Source organism: Psittacula echo, assembly GCF_963264785.1.
Source record: "Psittacula echo genome assembly, chromosome: 2".
NCBI classification, from domain to species: domain Eukaryota; kingdom Metazoa; phylum Chordata; class Aves; order Psittaciformes; family Psittacidae; genus Psittacula; species Psittacula echo.
The window spans coordinates 115,764,808-115,785,825 of record NC_137737.1 but is presented as its reverse complement, the minus strand read 5'-3'; the positions used below and the strand labels follow the sequence as shown (position 1 = coordinate 115,785,825).

Genomic DNA, 21,018 nt, shown 5'->3' with positions numbered 1-21,018 from the left:
CTGGTGCCTTTCCTTAGCTAAGGTTTGGAATACGTGAGAAGCTTTTGCTTGGGACAGCTATCCTGGTGTGCAGAGTGCTGCTGTGTCTTCCACCTGCATCTGCATCAGCATCTGAAGAACATCCAAGAGTGTCACCTTCTGCACAATGTCACTGGTGTTTGTGAAGTATTTCTTAGCATACACCACTACAGTCCTGGGCTCCACTGTCTTCCAGATCATTCTCAAGTATAAATCACCCATTTCCTTTTGACCTAGAAACTCTGCATGTTACAAATCTGTACCTGAGAAATTACCTCCCACCTTACCAAGGGTCTGCTACCAATCATACATGAATTGCACGGGAAGGGGATTTGGTGGGGCTGTTGTCTTCTGTATAGCTGCTTGGACTCGTTTGTGCTCTTGGTCCAGGAAAGCATAAGTTTGTTAACCATGGGACTCCCAAGCTTTGGGAAGTGTGTGAGGGGCAGGGGTTTAGAAAGATGGTTTCTGCTCACTCCAACTAATCTGTATATATCTGTCCATCTCACATAATTCTCTGTCACCCATCACCTTGGTAAGTAAGCATGTTTCTCAGATGACCATGGCTTGTTTTCATTTTCTCCTCTTTTTAATAGTCTTTTCTCCTTCATTTTAAATCAGTCTTTAATAAAGTTGAGAATTCTTGCCCAGGGTTTTATAAACATGTGTTATTAAATTTTAAATCTGTTTTGAAAGTGCCTCTACCCTACTCCCTCCTAGTAAAGTGACCTTTTTAAATGGAGGGAAGTGGGTTTAGATGACAGTCATGATAAATGCGGTCATGTTCACTCAATAAAATAAGGCCCAGTGCATTTGAGGATAAATCAGTGAAATGTACAGCCCCACCTGTCTGTCTCCATCATTCATTTCCACTGTCACTTTCACAGTGGCTGATGGATCACAGTTGCTGTAAAATTAGACAGCCTTTAATCTCATTTCATCCTGATTAGCTTCTCCTTACCCTTTCCCTCTAACTCACTGACTGACACGCTAAAAACTCACACCGGGCTGTGCTTGAGCGTGGCGTACAAACTTCTCTTCAAATACCCTTTTCGTGGGGCAGGCAGGTAGTTCCTCTGAGTTGAAATGGAGAAATGAGAAGATGGGATTTTCACATTATTAAAGCAAAACAGCAGACAGAGGCTCCTATAAAACTAATGAAAGCCTGGCCACAGTGTGTGATGGGTCAAATTCTTCCTGTTACACCCTGGCAAGCCCAGTGAGTTTGAGAAGATTGTTCCTACTAGAGAATAAATTTAACATGCTTGTTGCCATGTAATTTTGACTGTATCTACAAAAAGCTAGGTCCTTTATGGGTGTGCGTTCATAAGAAACATTTTAAAGCGCAAGTTTTCTGGTGCTTTCAAGGGGTGTTTATAGTGGTAAAAAACCCCTGTTCATTCCCATAGTTTTGATTTCTGTATACAACTCAGGATTCTGAGGAACCTGAAAACAGTGAAAGAGAAAGCCTGCAATGTTGGTGATGTCACAATTTCAGTGTCGAAATTCCTTCCTTCTTAGATGTCCACACTGTCACTCCATCCTCCCTGGTTTGCCCATCTCCCTCCAGCCCCATGGGAAGATTCATGAGACCAGGAACAGAGTTTTTCTCAAAGCTCTTTGAGAAACAAAGGTCATAGTAAAGGTCTGCAGTGTTTTACTGCAGTCACCTTTCCATCTGAAGCCCAAATATTTCCTTCCTTTCCAAGGCAAGCTTCCCTTTAGCTTTCCTGTGAGTTATGGATGGTAGTTTGAGTCATTTGGGCCCAATCCTGTATCAGAGGGAGTGTTGCCATCAAGTTAAGTAGGAACCAGGATTAAGCCCTTAGTTTTCAAGGTTTAATTATCATCATAAGTATGGGAGTCTCACTGCGTAGTTTATATGCATGAGAACTGCAGAAACACTTAAAATATAATTTCTTCCTCTACTGGCCCTGTTTTTGTCAATATGGAGGACAAATAAACAAAAAGTGTTTGCAAAAATGAAAAAATTAAATTTGCAAAAATGAAAACACAACATGTGAAAAATATGCATGTGTGCTGCCTGCAGCCACTTCTTTTGATAAAGCCTACATCTCTCCATACTGACCAGCAGAAGAGCCTGGTTGAGGGTACAACCACAGGCTTGGACCTAACTGGAAGCCGTAATAGAGCATTGGGTTAGGTAAACCCCTGCAGACTGATCATGGGGAGTCTCTTCTTGAAAGGAGGGGTTCCGAAAAGCATCTAAGGAAGACAGCAAATTTCCCATGGGAGACTGAAATTCAGTGTGTAGTACAAGCATCCCCAAATCAAGGAAAGTGCTGGGGTTTTGAGAGAGATTTTAAAATAGGAAAATGTCTGTGGTTGAAGAATGAGATAAATATGATATGCGGACTAAGAAGATAGCAAAAGTATGTTTTCATTCTTCCATCCCACTGTAGGAATCTCTAGGTAGTATTAAATCTTATGTATAGGATTACTTCCCAATTATATAAAGTGTACTAGTATCAAATAACCTTAATTAATGAACTTTCACTGTACCTGACTGCCCAATTTAAGAACTGTTTCACTCACATATCTTGTAAGAGCACCATGAAAATGATATTCGACCTTTACCAGAAACTAAAAACACACCTTACTTATTCATCCTAGCCTTGGAAAAACTTCAGTACGAAGCTTAAATGAGCCCACTTGATCTTTAAGAAAATGTGTCCTAAATAACAAAGCTGTGCGTATTTCTTCTTATTATTATTTGCATATGCTATACTGCACAGCTGCATTCTGAGAAAAATAAAAGATAATAAAACAAATGAAATGAGAGATATATCACCCAAAATAATCCAAGTGTGAGATAGGCTGCCTCTTTTTTCCTTTTTTTTTTTTTTTCTGGCATTGGCAAAAGAGCACATAGTAAGAGCTGGCCCTGAGTCATATTGATTTCCCACTGCACTGGTTTCCTAAGTGCTCTGTTGATCCGTGTCAAGCAATAAGTTCCCTGCCTGTACATGCACATCACCTCCCCATTTGTCCTCACCTAGATTTAAGGTGCCCATATGATGAGCTGAACAAGGACATCATTTTTCCTACTGGTGTCACTGGGCCAAAACTACTCTATGTGGTATGATAACTACTGCTATGTAAGTTTACATTTACCGTATAATATCACAATAGAGCTGTATAGCACACCACAATAATATGTGTATATTATGTCTCTATTTTTGTCCTTATTTTACGTCCATTTGCAGTGGAAAATGTAAATTTAAAAAAAATAGATTATTGTGACTGTAGTTGGTCCATAGTAATTACGACACCTCCCCAAAAAACAGATATTGTAAACCTAATGCCACAGTTTTGATCTTTGTTAACAAAGGGCTTCCTGATTAGATGAATAGAAAATGTGTGATTGTGCTGCTAATGACATTGTACAGGAAATTAAGCGTATACATTTGGAAAAGGCATTAAATCAGCAGGACCTTAATTTAAAAACTTAAAACTGTATGGAAATGCAGCTTGTTCATTGCTGTGTAATAGAAAGCTACTGAACATACCGACTCGTCTTCTGGAAACATTACCAGCAGAACAAAGCTGGGCTGAGGGGTTTTTTAATGTTTCCTAGCCTACTAGGATTCCTAGCATCTGCTTATTTTCAGGGAAATTTCAGGCAACTTCACCCTTTTTTACAAGTTGTTTTTGGAACAGCATATATGGCACTTGAGTGAGGGAAGGAGGACACTGAGGGACCAGAATTCCAGCTTTTTTCATTAATTATTTGCAAGATTGAATAATGTAAGATTACTAATAAGTGGCTTTGTCCTCTGCTAAGTCAGTGGACATACATGCTTGGGTGATGCATTCCTCTATTATTTCATACAGATGTAATCTCAGTGTTGTATTTTGTACCTTTGGAAATATTTGATGGAATCGGTGCCCTGAGCTGACGAAGAATTCTTGCTTTCCTTGCAGTTATGCCATATAACAGTGCCCATCACTGTGTTGTGGAAGTGGAAAACTTCTTATTCGTGCTGGGAGGAGAAGACCAATGGAACCCTAATGGTATGTATAGAATATTAAAAGGCAGAGGCAGCATCTGCCTTCCTGTGTCTGTCTGTCAGGTCAGCAAATGTAGTCACTAGCAAGGGATTTTGAGGACCTTCAGCCTAATTGTTGAGCCTAATAAAGGCTACTTTTAGATATTAATGTAAAAAATATCTGATACTTTAGCATTAGTATCTCCGTCATTCATCAGCTCCCACATCCCTTGAGAAATGCCACAGGCAGCAGAACAGACTCTTTCAAGTGCATGCACCAGGCAGCAGCTGTTAAGAATTTTAACCTTCATTTCCAGTCTCCTTCTAGTCATAATATAATAATGCAATTGCAGTAGATGAATGCTTCTTTCCTATTGTCAAACAAGATACTCGCAGCTCAAGTTGTTAATGTGTTAATTATCTAGACTCTGAGATTCTTAAACTGGTCCTTTTTTTAGTCTTGTGCAAGAGCTTCTCATATAGATTATCTGCTGCTACCTTCTTTGATTTGATTACTTCATAAATTTACCGCAAAGAGAAATTAAACAATTTAACAGGCTTCTGAGCAAAGCAAAAGGAGAATACCATGCCTTGCAAAATTCACAAAATTGTCAAGACATTGCTAAAAAGCTTGCACACAAAGAAAGAGTTGTAGTTGTAGCAGTCTGTGTAACAGAGATAATTATGACTGAGAAACCATAAAACAGCTTGCAGGTACACATTTTTACTTTAAAACACCAGAGGATCCAGCTGAAATTACATATACTGCATATATTTTATTGTGAATGCCCCATTTCAGCATCTGCACTAAACCAAATTATAGAAAATTGTTACATCTGTTCACTTCCTAAAACCTGAGACAAACAATCTAGTCCACCCTATAAGCACATTTGCAGTATAGTTAAAATTATCCCTAAATGTCTCAGGAGAAGAGCCCTTTAGTTCTATCGTTGAATCTCCTTTACATTAAACAGGAGATAGCATGGTATCATTAATGACAATTATTATTAGGACCATCAGCTACATCCAACAACTGAGGGCCCCTGTTGTGCTTGGTGGTAGGCATATAGATAATAAGAGGTTGTTCCAGGCAGTTTATAATTAAACGGCCATGTCACACGAAGGATAAAAGAAGTATAATTACCCACAATTTAAAGATGTGCAAACTGAGTCACAAGGTGATGGAGAGATGTTAGATGGAGTACATATTCTGTATCTGAGATAGGAGTCAAGCACAGCTGTTTGTGAGATGGTCGCCCAGATCAACTCCTGAGCTGAAGATGTTGCAGAGACAGCTTCCGTGTTCTGTGGATACCAGTATGTGATTTTTCTGTAGAAAAGATAGCAATAATGGAGGTAGGAGCATTGCTGATACTGATCTCTTTATGAATTTACTCTGAGAAATGGATCTTACTTGTCACAAAAAGTCAACCTGAAATCATAAATCCTGTTCTGTTGTTGGGCTAGTTCTTTCTTGAAACTGATTTGCTCTAATTATGCAGCTACATGGGAACTGCTCATGCATACCTGCTTGAATTTATGTAAAAGCCCTTGTCTGTTATCCTCATAGCACAGAAGGGGCTTCAGATGGACCTAGCTGGAACTGCCTTGCCAGAGCATTCTGAGGGTTTCAATTTGAATGAGAATGTGCCAGATGTTTTTCCAGTGGAAAGAAAGATCCTCAAGATGGGGGAAGGAGCACCATACATTTCCTTAGCCATCAGACCGGCAGACTCTCGGGAAGCTGGATGTGCCCTGAGAAATGTCCATGCCTCCTCCGTGCTGCTCCTGTGACTTTTTGACAACCTAGAGAGCATGGGAGGTATTTTTTCTCACTTTTTCGCATCCTCCTGTGGCTATGCCTTTCCAGTCACAAGGGATTGCCGCATGAGTAAACACTGATGAAAGCAGCTTGCAGAACACAGGCATGGATTTAAAACCAACTTTTGTAACCTTCAGAGCCCATCACCTTCTGGCACGGATGCAAAGACCTTCCTGTAGAAAGGAGAGAGCAGCATCTACCTCCTTTTGTCCCATCATCCTGCTTTGCTACTGCTGATTGCTGATCACTTGTCACAGTTTCTGTGTTCTGACAGGTGCTTCCTAACATCTAAACCTCCTGACTGATGAGCAAGGCAAAATAATAGATACAGTTCTTTTTCAAACTGAATTCCAAAGCTAAAGTGGAGTCAGACCAGTTACACCAGGCAGCTTAAGTAGGTCATCGAGTCCTTATCCTGCCATCACAGGCATCATATGGCCCCATTTTGTAAATATTTTAAGGTACATTCGAAAAGCAGGTGAATTTTTAGCCCCCACTACTCCTATTGGAAAACTGTTACAGAATCCAGTTGCTCTAAATGACTGGGAGCCTTATTCTAATTTCCAGTAAAATGTATTCTTTGACTGTCTAAATCACCTTGTTCTCATGCCAGAGTTGGCCTTTAGCTTAAGTGTTTCCCTTGCTGGAGATTTGTTCCTCTAATGTATTAGAGATGACATTCCTATGCCCTTTCAGCTTTTGTTTTCCTAGGTGCTTCTGCCATAAGGCAAACTTTCTGATCCTCCTGTCACCATAGTAGCTCTTCTTTGCGCCTGTCGTAGTTTGATTTCATCTCCTTTCCAGTGAAGTGACCAGAACCATATCCCATGTTACTTTCCACTCTAGGCTCACTGAACCCTTCTCTTTCTACCCTGCGTTATACAATCTTCTACATATATGGTATTTGTAGTGAATATGTGTATGGCACATGCTATGTTAGGAGGCCAAGGTCCCCAAATCATAGGTTTGTATGACAGCAATTAAAAAGTTGCTATACAATCAGTTACCACTGAAGTCCCCAGTAACTCTGAAAGATGTAGTGAATATGGCAGCAATAAAACCTCTGCTAGAAGTCCAAACTTTTGATCAGTACTTATATTGCTTTGAAATCCTGCTTTTTGAAATAGAAATAGGTTAATAAATGTTCTAAATAGTAAGACCTAGAGCCAGTTAGATGCCCGCTGTTACTGCTTTACTATTTATTCAATCTATAGCTCTCGGTGCCTCTGTAAATTGTCTGTTTAGACTAAAGGAATTCAGATAGGGACCAAGCCCAAAGCCTCACTTCACTAAGCACAGTGGCAAAATGACCAGTTACCCTTAGTGTGTAGGGATCTCCCCCTGTGTCTTGAGATGTGTTTGAGTGGTGCTCAGCATAAAGGGCTTTGGTCCTCATTAGCCACCTCACTGTATTTGAAGGGAAATGCTGCATTATTTATCAGTCTTCTGCTTTACCCTTCTCATGTACAACATGCTTGTAACATAGCGAGGGAATGAATTCGCTTCCAGACAGAGTGGTCAACATGGTTTCTTCCTCTGTTTTCTTGTAGAACACGATCTTAAATTATTACGAATATAAATTCTTCTGTATCATTATTCTTCTCTACAATCTTGATGGTCTATTTACACATGCTGAAATAAGTGTGGAATGAAACAAGCAAAGCGAGCCAATCCTACAGAGGCTTGTGCAATGCAAAAATATTCACCTTGTAGAATACCCAGTGACCATTTATAGAACTGTGACATACGCAGGCAGGTTATTCTGATGGTCTGTGAAGCCTCTAATTCAATTTTTTAGTCACACATACATAAACAAAGGTTTCTGTTTCCGAGATCCTCATCTATTGAAGTCTCAGGTGTTACAGGAAATTGCCATACACTCTCTTGCTTCAGTTTTCTTGCTTTGATGTCAATCTGCATGTAAAATAAGGTGAAATCTTAATATCGTGAAGACATGAACACAGTTCTTAGGCTTGACAGCAGGGATAAGCTAGTTAGCTGGTGTGTGTTGCTCATGTTTCGTATTTTTGCTAACACACTTGGAATAAAACTCTCAAGAATGTATTCCCCCTTGGATGCACATGTGTAATTCCTTCTAACTTACACTGAAAGTACATGGTAGAATAAACCATCAGTGCAAACACTGCATACCCCATGCTGATGGCTTATGCAGCTCCTGGTTATTTGCACAATGCTTTTTTACAATTTTCCACATACAGATGATGTGAGAAGAAAGAAAAGCACATGTTCTCCCTTCGATTTTTTTATCTGACACAAAACACTCTAGTCGTAGAAATACCATGGGCATGCCTTCTTTTGGGCAGTGATTTTGTTTAGTGCTGTGATTTAATGTGGCTGTGAAAGTACCACAGCATCTATAAGCAAATTTAAATACACATTTTCAAGATCTTACTACAGAGAGCAAGAATAATCTCTATCTGCTTTTACTGCTAGCAATTGCTAATTCAAACCTTGCAGTGCCCCATTTGTTGAATTATTACTGTACACATAATCATACATTGTTGTAAAAGGGGGAACCCTTCATAAAAGCTTTCAACTTGTGAAGTATATGTAATATATATTACAATCATGATGTTAAATACATGAAACAAACAGCTGAGTGTCAAAATAATCTGTCTTTACAGGGAAACACAGTACAAACTTTGTTAGCCGATACGATCCCAGATTTAACAGCTGGATACAACTTCCACCCATGCAAGAGAGGTAAAAACCTGCTATGTGTTTTTCAATATATGTTTTATCATCCTAAGAGCAGCTAAAGTTTGGCTTAGTTCTGGGCATAAGGAGGCCTACAGAAGCATTGAAAATGCTAAGATAAAACTGCAGCATGCAGTTGCATCCCATTTGTCTCCTAATTTTTTTAAACCTTCTAAGTTCAGAACTCCAGATGCCAAACCCTGCAGTGCTAACTCATGCAAAATAACCATAGACTGTGTGCAATTACTGGTTGCCTGAGTATGGTCTGAAGGATTTTTCTGAAGTCTCCATAGTGTCCTGTCATGTTCCCTGACTGAAATGTCATGCTGAGTTTGCAGTAAACAAGCAGTAATTATAGTCAGATGTCTCATAGGGAACTGAAACCTTTATATGTTGACTCCATCCTGTTTCATCACGCCAGCCATGAAAAGCTCTCCTGAACATGTCTTCCCTTGTCAGAAGACTCTTGATCCTAGGTGGTCTTTGAGTGAAGTTACTGTCAGTTAATGCATATAAATCAGCCTGCAGAGGTGCATGTGGACTTGAGCAGTGGCCTGTAAAGATGGTGTAAACTTAACTCTGGATCCCAAACCCTACCCTGGGAGGAAAAAAGTCCCCTGAACCTGAACTGAACGATGCATGCTTCATAAGAAGAACCTCAAAGGCAGAAGATCCAAAGTTAGAAAGTTACACAAAGGCATTCAGCGTCTATCCTTCAGTTCAACACTCATATTCTCAGGGATCCAATGTACAAGAGATCTGTCTGTGTCTTTCTAAGACACATTCCTTGTTCCATGTCCTGTCAGTATTATAGTTCTTTTTCTATCGGCTGTCCAGTGTCAAGGTGTTCGTCAATCATAAATATGTTGAACTCAGGGCAACCTTGTGATTCAAGGTTTGTATTACGAGATACATGGAAATGTAGATGTCTTTTCAATTTCCAGAGGTAAAATATCAGTCTGTAGAGTTTTTTAAGGACCTTTGTTCAGGATTCAGTTTGATTGACCTAAGTCCGCATGCAGAACCACGGGCGATGCTTGTCACCAAAAAATACTGCATTGTACCAGTGCCTGAAAAAGGGCAAATGGAACAGATCTGAATAAGTTCCCTGTTGGAGCTGAGTGAACTGATAAAATTAGCCATATAAATAGAGATAAAAAATTGCATCACAGTTCATTATAGTCTCTGTCTTTATTAATAACATCATCCTTTAAAAATTATTTACTGAAATTCCGTTTTCTTTTTTAGTTGTTAATAGAGCTAGTGTTTTAGCTAAAGAGGTGCTTCTGATTTAGCAGCATCCAGCCTTCTCCCTAATTCCTGCCAGCACTGTGGGATAACCCTACAACTGGGTTATTTACCTTAAAACAGAGGGATGCCTTCCCCTCTGGTTCAGGTCCCCAGACTGAGTCACCACTGACTCAGGTGCTGGCACAGGGGGGACAGGAGGGATGTGCGAGATTGTGCATCACTGTGCAAGTCATCCTCAGTGAACGTGGAGGCTGACTAGTGTTTGTACAGAGCCTGAAGCAATTTGATGGAGCCTAATCTGTGTCCTAATTAGGCCTTCTGGGTATCTGTCTGTAAGCAAAACTCCTGAGGAGCACATGCAGCTGGCTGAATAGTTGGGTTTATTTGGCTGACAAAGCTCAGAAGGCAGTAGATAGTTGAGGGTTGGAGAAAGCAGACAAGTAGGAGTTTTACCACATCCACTGTGGCCAGTTTCACTAGAAAATGAGTTTATAATCACAGGTGTGGAATATGACTTGCCTTGTGCTCTGGTGAAAGCTGTTGCCTTCAGCCAAGAGTCAGAAACTCTGCTGTGCATTGTGATTGCTTAGCAGCTGCCCGGTAATAAACTGTGATGTATTAGCATCTCAGCTCCTTACAGTGTTATTTAAATGTAATGGTCCACTCACACATAGTTCCCTCTGCAAGGCGCTTTACTATGACAACATTAATTGTCATCTCTTTTGTTCAGGATACATAACTCATAGGCTTACCCATTATTTTTTCTTTAAATATTCCTGAGCATTGGGGTATTGTTGGAAAACAGGGATTTTCAAATCTTTCTAAACACTTTCTAAAATGTTTTTAATGGTTTATTTGCTCATCTCTAATGACTTCCTCAGAGTTGTTGCATCTTTTAGAGGTAGGTTCTGGCCCAGTTTTTGGAAGATCATACAAATGAGAGAGCTTTTATGCAGTTTCCCAGCTCCTTTAGACAGATGAAATTCCCATTAAAGTCAACAGGCTATTCCCCACCCCTCCCAGGAGTACAGGGTCATGCCCTGTCTCTGCTGGCATAATGCAGGCACCATTGACAAGACAGACTGTTTAATGAGGTTTTCTGAGTCATTATGGTCCATCAAGTCAAAACCTACTTAGGAATTTTAGTCTAAGGATAACTGGCGGGACAGACTATAATAGCTCCTTTGAAATGACTGCCAGGTGAATGTGGATCTCATTCACAGGCAGTATATTCTGAAGCTGAAAATCTGTATGAAATATTTGATGAGTAAACTTTTATCTCATATGCTAAAATCCATATCTGATTGATTTTACTGTATGAGCTATAAAGAAAAGTCTAATCCTGTTATGGATTCAGAGCCATTGTATTTTCTTTAAAGCCAAATTTGGTTTCTTTTCATCTGAAGAACATGACAAAAATACATGCGTTTGAGAAGTATGTGCTATTTTCAGGTGTGCATTGTTTAGAGAAGCAGCAAGTGACTCCTAAGCTTTCAAAATGCACATATGCCTGACATTGCAGTAACAATAGGAGAGCTTTTTGGAGAGCAGTTTAGTTAGACCAACATGCCCACAGGTCTTTGTAGCAGATGTGTCTGAACTTGTGGCATGAGCCTCGGCTGGACACCGCAGTCAATACTGTTGCATCTTGCCAGCTCAGCCCAGAGCTGGAAAAGGTGTATGGAATGTAATAACATTTAAAACATCTTTTTTCTTACATTCCAAGTTAAAAGCTTTTTGTTTAAAGACCAGCAAAAAGCACGGTGTCATGCCAGGACCTGAAAAAACACAAGTGGAAGTGAGCAGGTCTGCGTCTTCACTGAGGCCAAGTGAACTGAGAAAAAAAGCCTCAGAAAGAGAGATAAAACAATTTCACATTTCACTTTAGGCTTCGACTTTAATAACAGTAATGTTAACCCTTATCAAGATTACTTTCATTTTTAAAAAGCAAAGTCACTTCTAGAAGTGACTCTGAAACCAGTCCAGATATCGCGGGGATCAGTAATAGCACTGGTTGGTTTTAAACCCTAGGCGGGCAGTTGTATTTCTTGTTTCAGGGCATAAATTCACCATCTCAGGAAATCAGAAATAAATTCTTCTGTTTTATATGTGTATACTTAGGCAAAGTATTGAGTGAAGGGGTGTGAAGGAAAAGCATTTCAGAGATCAGAGAATGTTGAGTACTTGCAAATCCTGAAGAAAACCACAAAATAATTGTCTTATTGTCCATATTCAGATCCTGAGGTACATTCCAGTTATCTGATTCGAATGGATAGAGTCTTTCCAGTTTAGTGGGGAAAGTTGTCGTGCAAAGATTGCTGTATTAATCTGAAACATATTTTACAGCAGTTTAAAAAGTCATCATCTACCAGCATGCCCCTTACACACTGTGAAAAAACAGAAGCTTAAAATGTTTGTGACAGGAGCCGTAGAGGGAATATTCACATCCAGGCAGAAGAGTGAGACGCTGACGCTTTCATTTTTGCTCCTTATAGTGACACTGTGTGGATGAAATCAGGAGTACACATTCAGAATAATGTCAGTGAAATCCTAGTTGAGAGAATAATGCCTGCAGTTGTACCTACCTCTGCTTATTAAGCCTGAACTAAAAAAACACTGAGGGCAGTTTGTTAATGGGTTCATCAGAGGAGGTGCACAAGGACAGACAAGTGGATGCATGAGCACCCGAAGGATTGATAATGGACACTCTGTGGGATTGTGGCTTCAGGACACGGGAGGGTTGGAGAACATGTCCCTGCCCATGCAGGCTCTCTGGTGTCTAATAGGTTGTGGCATCTGCATCTTTTCCTACTTTTTGGGCCTCTATGGGCTGTCTTGCCTCTAGCCTGTCACATACTCTCAGGAAGCATATAGGCACTTGATTGCCTCTAACACCTATACCCTCTGTCAAATCAGAGTGAAATCAGCCAGCATTTTTTTGTTGAGGAGACAACACTCAGGCAGACGTGGCTACACTTACAGTGTAATCAAATAAGCTTTGTTTCCATAGAAGATCAGGATAAAAACATAGATGCACAATTTGCTGCCCGACCATGCAGAGCAATATATGCCATCAGCTTCTATCTGCCCATTGACAGATAAATTAAATGGTCTTATTTAATTCGTCAGTTGAGCTGGAGGCACTTAACAGTATTCCTGTCCTCTTATTTCAATCTTTGTTTTGAGTAGCTTTATCCCTGTGGTGGTATTCCCACTTTGACTCAGCAAGGGGTGCTGTTCCACACTGTCAAAGCTGCCCATGTGCAGGCAAGGTGAAAGCAAAGAGACAGGAGGTGCTCAGTGACCCCAGCTGGTGAGGAGCCCTTTCTGGTGCGCACCAAATCCAAAAACTAAGGCCAGAAGCAAGCAGCATTGCGTCAGATCTGAATGCCAATCAAGCCCTGCTGTTCCATGGCTGTGTCTTCATGTCTGCCTGACCTCTTCTCCAACTTACAAACCACCAGCCAGTCTCAGCCACATTTAGCAAAGAGGGAAGTTTCTCCCAAGTATTAAAGCATACCACAGACTTTGTGACAATAGGCAGCTGGGTAAAGGAGAAAGAACTTATTCCTGCCTTCACTGAAAGAAACCCTCCGGAGCATGTGCCTGGGCAGATGGCAGGTTAGAGGCACAGCACACCCGGCTTTGCTAGCTCATCTGGCCATAGACTGGCTGTAGGGAAGCCTGGGGAGGAGTTGGGACGTACTAGAGCTGTTTACTGCAAGTGGCTAAAACTTTTCTCGGAGTTAGCTGGATGGAGACAGACCTCTTGTAAGTTAAAGGGTGGAAATTAATGTTGTGCCTAGCATAACGAAAGTTGTTCTATTTACAGTATCACAGAAAGAAGAAAAAATGATAATTGAAGAAAAATTTTGATGATGTGGTTCTCTTAGTAAATTGGGAACAATGACCCTTGAAGGACCATAAAGAAAGTGAATGTCAAGATAATTTATTATTGTTACATTATCTACCTCATTTTTCACTTTGTCTTACTGAGTTGTTACATCCCTTACAAGGTAATGCCCCAAACATTAATGAGCAACTTTTTATCTTTCATGGGTGTGAAAAAGCAATAAGCAGCTTTGAAAAGGGCTATTTTCTGCCAGATCTACGCATGGTTAATTGTTTAGACACCAAAAATTCAGTATTTGTTTGACGTGGAGCACGCTATTTGATTAACAAAGCACCCACAGTCGCTAGGATAGCTGTAAGCATGACACTTCTACTACCTTAGTTCAGGCAGTCAGCTAGAGAGGAAAAATAAAGTGGTTGATGTGGCTAATTGGTTTGTTGTTGGCTTGTTTTGTTTTGTTCTGCCCTGTCCTCCAGGAGAGCCAGTTTCTATGCCTGTCGCCTTGACAAGAACTTGTACGTAATCGGTGGGAGAAACGAAACTGGTTACTTGTCCAGCGTGGAGTGCTACAACCTGGAGACAAATGAATGGCGTTACGTGTCCTCCTTACCTCAGCCTTTGGCAGCCCACGCAGGAGCTGTGCACAATGGCAAAATATATATTTCAGGCCAGTGTCTTTTATAATTCCTGCTATACAACAAAAAAAATACAACCCAAAACCACCGCCACCACCACCACCAAAAAAGCCCCAGAACATAGAGCTAAATTCCTGCTGCAGCACAATGTCTCTAATTATTAATTAACAGATGTATATTTGTTTTGCAGGAGGTGTTCACAATGGAGAATATGTCCCCTGGCTGTACTGCTATGACCCCGTGATGGACGTCTGGGCCCGAAAACAGGACATGAACACAAAGCGAGCAATCCACACTTTGGCTGTAATGAATGACCGACTGTATGCAATCGGAGGAAACCATTTGAAAGGTCACATTTTTAATAGAGAAAAAGCATTTCAATGTCCACCATCTCCTGATAAAGAATATTTGTGTCAGACAGTCATTGTTAGGTACATTATAAAACAGGCAACACAATTTAACAGGACACTTGAGCCAGCAATTTTAAAGAAATATTTTATGCAAATTATTTTAAAATTATAACAGTACATTAAATATATGAGTAATGAATGCTTTAGATAATAAAAATGGGAGCTTCCATTACTCAAAGGCATGGACAATTTGTCATTACCAAGAATTCAATGAAACAAACAGATTATTCTTTGACCCGAAAGTACCAGCAATATTTTCCTCTGTAAATCATTTTCCAAAATGTGCAGTTAGAGAGAGCTTTATTCAGAGCCCCACACAAAAACAAGCTCCTGACTTAATGAGGAGAGAGAGAAAAAAAAACCTCTAGCCATTAAATATTAGGACTAGGCTCTTTAGATCCCTTTTTAGTATTAAATGTAGCTTGTGAATTATAATTCTTTTCAGAGGCCTCTTTTTCTCATCTTTTGAAAAGGGCTCATAATAAAATAACTACTGCTTAGGCATCTGGTATTTCTGTCTTAATACCTACATGCCGTTGCTATTACTGCTAGATTCTGCTTAATCCAGCCATTAAGACAAAAAGCACAGCTCCTGCTCCTATGTCCCGTGACAATATTTGACAGTTTATATTCAGCATTTTATTTCTTTCTCCTTTCTTGGAAAAAAGGTAAAAAAAGCCTCACAACAACAAAAGAGGAAATTGTAATGCGAAAGAAAAGGTGATGTTAAGTGCCAGTAACACCAGGCCATCTGCCTGGATGACTGGCACCTGAGTCCCCAGGAGACTCTGCAGCTACCTGCTCCCTTGAAGATCTGAGTGTCTGTGGAGCATGTAGGGGACGTCTCAGATGGAAATTTTCCCTGGTAAACAGCACTGGTGCAGAGAGCCCTGCAGCCAGGTACAGGGCTCCCTACCACCAGTTGCAATGGGTGTTCCTAGACTGGACCTTACAGGCCGAAGGGAGTAAAAGCTGCCTGTGCACGTGCACCTACAAATCTGTAGAGGTTGCAGAGCTCCACAGTGCTAGCTTTTTCTGCTAGGATAATAGAAGTTAACATGTCACAGCTCTCCTACAGCTGAAGCACGTGCTTTGGTTTGCATAGGCTTGAATTGCTTCCATCCTGCCTTCTCTTCTTCCACCTGATTTCACCTACCATCCTCTGGGAAAGAAGGAACTTCTAATAAACGCTGCAGTTTTGCCTCTGCAACTGTTGGCCTTGGTGCCTTTGTTATGTATGAATTACTCACTGTTGTGAGAGGCATTTAACATCCAGGCTTCTGGCTGTCCGGTAGAAGGGCTTTTTGGAAAACTGGTTTCTTCTGTACAGTGAAACAAAAGGAGGAACTGAATGGAAAGGGAGGCGGGAGTGGACTAAAGTGCAGATGAAATGCCACAGATTCTTCACAATGGGTCAATAGCAGTGCTCCATGGCAAAGCTCTTTTTTGTGCAGCTGGATCTGTATACTAGTGTTAGCAGTGCATTTACCACACCACAGCTAGTCATGCACATACTGCAGTTTGTTACAGAGCTTTTGACAGATTCTGGGCACACTGTGGTGGCTTTTCTGTGGCCCCTTGAAAACTTCACAGCAACGAAAAATTATTTCGTCGTAGCTATTCATTCCTGACATAAATAATACTCTTACAATTGTGAAGTACCAGTATCACCAAATGCCCTTCTCCAGAAAATCTAACTTCTCTTTTCTGTCATACCTTGATGGAGAAGATGGCAGCGTGAAGTAAAGCATCCGAGCGTATTAAGAAAACCATAATTTTACTGCAGAGCTCTAATAATGAAGGTAATGTGAGATAGGGAGATGCTGAAATATTGGAGCAGGAACCAGGACTCCTGCGTTCTGTGTCTGTGTTCAGCTCACTTAATTGATGCAGCTTGAGACACCCATCTTCCCTTAGGTGACCACAAAGCAGCAGTTGCATGGAGCCATTTTCTGTCTGTCAGGAAAGGTTGGGACCATCATTTATACGTTTTCTATCGTCTTAAAGACTGTCACATCACAGCTGTGTGCTTAGGATACACCTTAAATCAGCTTGAAAATTAAAACTGATCCTGAACATGATATCTGTCATGCTACGTGCCTTGTCCCTCTGTAACCAAGTGACATCAGTTGTCTAAGCTCTACCTTGACTCCTTAGACATTGATTTCTGAGCAAGATGTAATCTGTTGACTTTTGAACAGATTAGATCTGCTGATTTTTGGAAAGACTGCCAGGACAGTCTTTTCGTACATGTTCAAACTTGCTTTAGTGCTGATAGATGAAGAGAAATGTTGCTTGAATCTGCTTGCATCATTGATAGATTATTACTGGGTGTTACTTTCTGATCTGTTCATGTCTTTCTTACATGTACTTGTGATTTGCAGAACACTGTAGAACTAATGGTAAAAGGCTTCAACAGATTTATTTGAACTGAAAGGATGAGACATTAATGTTATGGAAAATAGCTTAAATGCATATGGCAGTATTTTCTAGAAGAAAGTTTAAAGATGATATTATAAATTTAATAATGTAATGGTACCTGTAATTTAATAAATTTAACAGTAAAACAAATATTAAATCATTATGCCATAATGCGCATACTCTTTCCTCAATGGCCTCATCCAGGTTTCTCCCATCTCGATGTAATGCTTGTGGAATGCTACGATCCAAAAGGCGACCAGTGGAATATTCTCCAGACTCCTATTCTGGAAGGTCGCAGTGGCCCTGGCTGTGCAGTCCTTGACGACAGTATTTACCTTGTAGGAGGCTACAGCTGGAGTATGGTATGTATCTGCTTTCTGCAGTGACCCTTCCATTCCTACTGAGTTCTTGTGGCCAGTCTGTATACTACTCAGATGGGACAGAGAGGAGACGAGGGATGAGGTAGCTGCAGGGACAGGTTTTGGTTTGGTTTTCAGCTTCTGGAGAACACGGAGTATTTTTCACCTTTGTGCTTTTCTATTTAGATGGGTTATTATCAGACTGTATTCACTGATATGGAGTAATATAGAAAACAGATTACATTTGGCAGAAGTGATTGATGGGACTATATGCTTATAGCTCTAAGGCACTTGTAGAGGAGCCTGATTTGCGAAGTCTGGGTGCTCAGCCCATATGAAAATGAAATCTCTTTAAGGGCTCCTAAATCAGAGCTCAAAACCATGAGTCACTTTTGAATATCTTTAAAGCTAATGTGTGACTTGGATTTTACCAAAGCCACATTTAATATGACTTTTTGTTCTGTTACAGGGAGCCTACAAATCTTCTACCATTTGCTATAGTCCTGAGAAAGGAACTTGGACAGAACTAGAAGGAGATGTTGCTGAGCCCCTTGCAGGACCTGCTTGCTCAACTGTCGTATTGCCAGCCTGCGTACCATACAACAAATGATAGTCAAGGAGCACTGACACGAACACTGATTGCATTTGGGAAAATAATGACGGGTGACGTAAATATTTTATTAGAACAGGATTCCTGTTAAAAAAAAAAAAAGCTACAATAATTGACCCCTTATTCCATATTTAATGCTTTAGGAGCAAACTAAAGGAAAACAAAAATGCAGTGTTGTCCCATCTCAGATAGATGCCGGTGTCTTACGAAGCAAGTAGCTAAAACACACCGAACATTACATGCTGACAGACTGCCATTTCAGACTGATTTTAACTTTTTCCTGCTGCAGAGATATTCCTCACATCAAATTTAACTTTAAAAAAAAATGAAGGCTAACTGTTCAAATGCAGCCTGAAGAGACAAGATCAGTATTGTGCATTGTATCTACCTGCATGTGGTCTGTGTTGAAGTCATGAGGATGTTGTTTTCATGAATGCTTCAGAATTCAGACAGTGAAAAGCTCACACTGCATTGCAGAATTGTCTCCTCTGTAATCCTAACCTACAGCTACTTCACATGCTCTGCAAGCAACACAGCATCAGAAGATTATAAAAGGTAAAGAAATATCATTCAGTTTTTGCACAGCTTTGCAACTAATACACTCTGCCTTCAAAGCCCCCATGTGTAAGTGCAACGGAAAGCAGACTACAATGAAAGCCATGCTTTACAGAGCACTTCTTGCAATAGCAGCTTAGGGATTAGGATCAAATTCTTCTAATCACACTTGTGTACAGTCAGAGTCATTTCACTGAAATCACATGGAATGGCTGTTTTTACATTAGTATAACAGAAATTTCGTCCTACAGCTTAAATTCGGGGTTTGTAAAGTAAGTTGTTTCTATGATCACTTAACAAAGCACTGGAACCTTTATTTACTTTTCACTGACCTGTTAGGATCATCTGTGCTAGTTGCTTCCAAAGACAAGACGACTGCATTTAACTGTAAATGTATTACTTTGGACTCTTAACTGATTATGCACAATTTTGGAGAGGCACTGGTAAGTAGTTAAAATACTCCTGTGTGGTTGATCTTAAAATGTACTCTGAAAGATTTTTACTATTGATCCAAAGTAATATGAGGCTAGACTTTCCACTGCCTTATAGCCTGTGTAATTACTTACACATTGCAAAGCGAGTTCAGAATGCTGCCACCTGGGACCAGTAGCATTTAGGACTCGCTTCATGAACTCATAGTCGCTTGCACAAATCAGGCTCTGTTACGTTTTAAGCTTATGTCTTTCTGTTCTGGCTTTGCAAAAGCAGTGCCAAAGTCTGAGCCCAATTCTTCACCACCTTGCAGTTAGCATAATTATGTACACCTCAGTAAAGCATATGCATAATTCTTCCATTGTGGTTTACTGGTGCTGTATCCATTATCCTCAGGACCGTCCTCTTCACTAGTATAAACTGACATTGCTTCACTGAAGCCAGTGGATATACTTTGGTTTATGTCAGCTAAGAATCTAACATTTAATTTGCCTGGTTATAACTGGCTGCACCAGGTAAAGGGCAAAGGAGGCTCAGATCCTGCATTTTCAAGCCTGCGTATATCTTCCACTATAGGACTTAATGCTAGTGCATTGAGTAGGCAACTACTGGAGGTTGGTTTCTACTGCAGAGGCAGTAGATGGGAGAAAAGAATCATTATTTGCTTTGCAAAATAGAAAAAGGGTGAATGTACACAGAAATTATACTATATATTGATGCTTGAGAGCAATATGAATCGTGGAGGGAAAATACCATGGGACTCTTTCTCTCTGGCATCAGTCCAGTTTTATTGCAGTGCAACTCCCTTGCTTGCAGCAGAATTACACAGTTGTAAAATCAGAGTAATGCAGTAAAGACTGATACCATACAAATGCAATAACCCAATAGATGAGGCAGCTGCATGCCTGGAAAAGAATTGTTTAAACAAAGTAATTATCTGAAGATGCTAATATTTGAATGTGCCGTTGGGGAGTTTTCCTGTGAGCATCACTAAGGAACTCATAAAGGTGGAGTGTATATCCTGAACTCGCAAACCATTTCTACTATATAGTGCAATCTTAGTTGGTTTTGTATTTATTTATATTGTTCAGATCCAAGGGATCCCTTGTAAAATATATTTGGTGCAATCATGACTTTTTTTTCTTTCTTTCCTGTTGAAGGTATATAAATATAAATATATATAAAAAGGAAACTGTTAAGATACTAAATGAAGAAACCTTGAATGACATTTAAGATCAGGATAAGGTCTGCCATTAAACACTGACTGTCACCTGTCTCTACTAAAATGTACCATTTCTAAAGGATATTTGTTGTCCTTTCAAGTGGTTCTTTTTTTTACCAAGATAATTTAAAGATTTATGAGGACTATATGTAAATCTTTTTATCTTTCAGGAAGGCATGACCAAGGAAAGTGCTAACCGAATAAGTCACACAAAGAATGTAAATTTTGTACAGTACTAGACTGTGTAAATGAAGCTTGCTTGTAGGGGGGAAACTTTAAATAAAACTTTATGTACTAATTAAACTGTCTGCCATATTCCTACTTATAAAGTGTATGTATAAATAATATCTACATTAAATTCTTTGGGACTTTTTTTATCATGTAGATGTGTAAACTTCTTTTGTTTTGTGGCCATCCATAACAGCCTCGTTGTTCTCCAGCACTTGTAAATGCAGTGACGTAGTAAAATGTAGGGAGTCAGAGTCTCCCTCTGAGCGCCCATGCCTGGCCTGTGCTTCCAACTAAGGGAAAGCCCCACCAGGGTGCCTGCAGGCAGGATCCTCAGAAGCCTACAGATGTGATGAAACATCTTAGGAATGCCTCTGCCTTGCACTGCTTTGTGCCTTCCTCTGTCCCATGGTAAGGTAAGTGAAAAGGACATCGCTCCACTAAATATAGTCTTATTTTGGGGAATTTAATGCT

General features: G+C 40.2%; 1 protein-coding gene across 1 annotated transcript in view; it reads left to right on the top strand.

The window, feature by feature from the left end:
- The window catches only part of KLHL14 (kelch like family member 14), a gene marked incomplete at its 5' end in the record, with an annotated part of 62,440 nt that extends 44,034 nt beyond the window's left edge, over positions 1-18,406 (top strand). Inside the window, 6 exons of the mRNA XM_080611537.1 lie at positions 3,964-4,053; positions 8,496-8,574; positions 14,149-14,339; positions 14,498-14,656; positions 17,343-17,500; positions 17,967-18,406. Of these exons, the coding sequence (XP_080467663.1) occupies positions 3,964-4,053; positions 8,496-8,574; positions 14,149-14,339; positions 14,498-14,656; positions 17,343-17,500; positions 17,967-18,107 (818 nt within the window). The 3' untranslated portion in view covers positions 18,108-18,406. The remainder of the gene's footprint in view (positions 1-3,963; positions 4,054-8,495; positions 8,575-14,148; positions 14,340-14,497; positions 14,657-17,342; positions 17,501-17,966) is intronic.
- Positions 18,407-21,018: the final 2,612 nt, after the last annotated feature.